The sequence below is a fragment of the Plectropomus leopardus genome, unplaced genomic scaffold (genome assembly GCF_008729295.1).
Source record: "Plectropomus leopardus isolate mb unplaced genomic scaffold, YSFRI_Pleo_2.0 unplaced_scaffold8393, whole genome shotgun sequence".
Classification (NCBI taxonomy): domain Eukaryota; kingdom Metazoa; phylum Chordata; class Actinopteri; order Perciformes; family Serranidae; genus Plectropomus; species Plectropomus leopardus.
In genome coordinates this window covers 1-1035 of record NW_024692496.1, presented here as the reverse complement: position 1 = coordinate 1035, position 1035 = coordinate 1, and the positions used below count along the sequence as shown (strand labels likewise).

At 44.2% G+C, this 1035-nt stretch overlaps 1 gene segment (V, D, J or C); it reads right to left on the bottom strand.

The window, feature by feature from the left end:
- Positions 1–383: 383 nt before the first annotated feature.
- LOC121940338 lies at positions 384–1029 on the bottom strand. The segment is given in 2 exon segments: positions 384–881; positions 974–1029. Coding segments are annotated over 2 exon segments (384 nt in total).
- Between the last annotated feature and the right edge of the window lie 6 nt (positions 1030–1035).

The window sequence follows — 1035 nt, the reverse complement described above, 5'->3', positions numbered from 1 at the left end:
GATCGTTCCTCGATCCAATACAAACCTAATGTTAGTAGATCAGCCCTAAACTCTGTCTTTAGGCCCTTTATGAAACTTCTTGCTGTCCTCAGATGTGCTGTTTGAGGGTGATTCTGTGCCTCCTAAAACCTGAGTGCTGCAAATATTAAAGAACTGTTTTCCACCAGGTCACCTGCATCACAGCAGCTTTGAATGTTTTTGTGCAGGAGATTTTTCTTGCCTCATGATCACATGAAGCCTGCAGACTTTATATAGTGATCATGTTTATTGGTTAATTTCAGTGAATTAAGTCTGAATAGGTGCTGAACCAAAACACTGTTTTTTACTGCTTTGTGACTAGAACATTATGACACACTGTTCTCAGCAATTGTTTGTGACAATACAGATTAATATATACAGTTTTGGTTGTGCTTGCTGAGGTTACAGTCAGCTCTGTGTTCAGTGGTCTGTGTCAGAGTCTCTTCCTCTTCAGCAGCTGCAGTCGGTTCCTGCTGTAACAGCTCAGAGTCTCTGCAGTCTGACTGAGGGAGGTTTTTGTACGACCAAAAATCACTGTGTGAACACCCAAGCACTGTTTATATAGTGTTCACTCTGACAGTAATAATCTGCTGCATCTTCAGTCTGAACTCCACTGATGGTCAAAGTGAAGTCAGAGCGGCTTCCACTGCCACTAAACCGAGCTGGTGTTCCTGATTCAAGCGTGCTTGCATATCTTATTAGGAGCTTTGGAGGCTGTCCAGATATCTGTTGATACCAGTGCAGGTACTGATACCCGCTGGAACTGTAAACAGCCTGGCTGGTTTGACAGGTGAGCTTGACAGTGGATCCTGGAGTAAATGTCCCTACTGGAGGCTGAGTCACAGTCACCTGACCGCTGCATCCTGCAGACAAAAACAAATCCTTCATTTATCAGCAGAAATCAATGAGAGAAAAGGCAGCACATCATGTTTGAAATGTTGCTGAGTGAATGAACCTGTAAAACAGCAGCAGGCCAGCGTCCAGATGAGGATGGTGATGAGAGTCATGGTGGTTGTG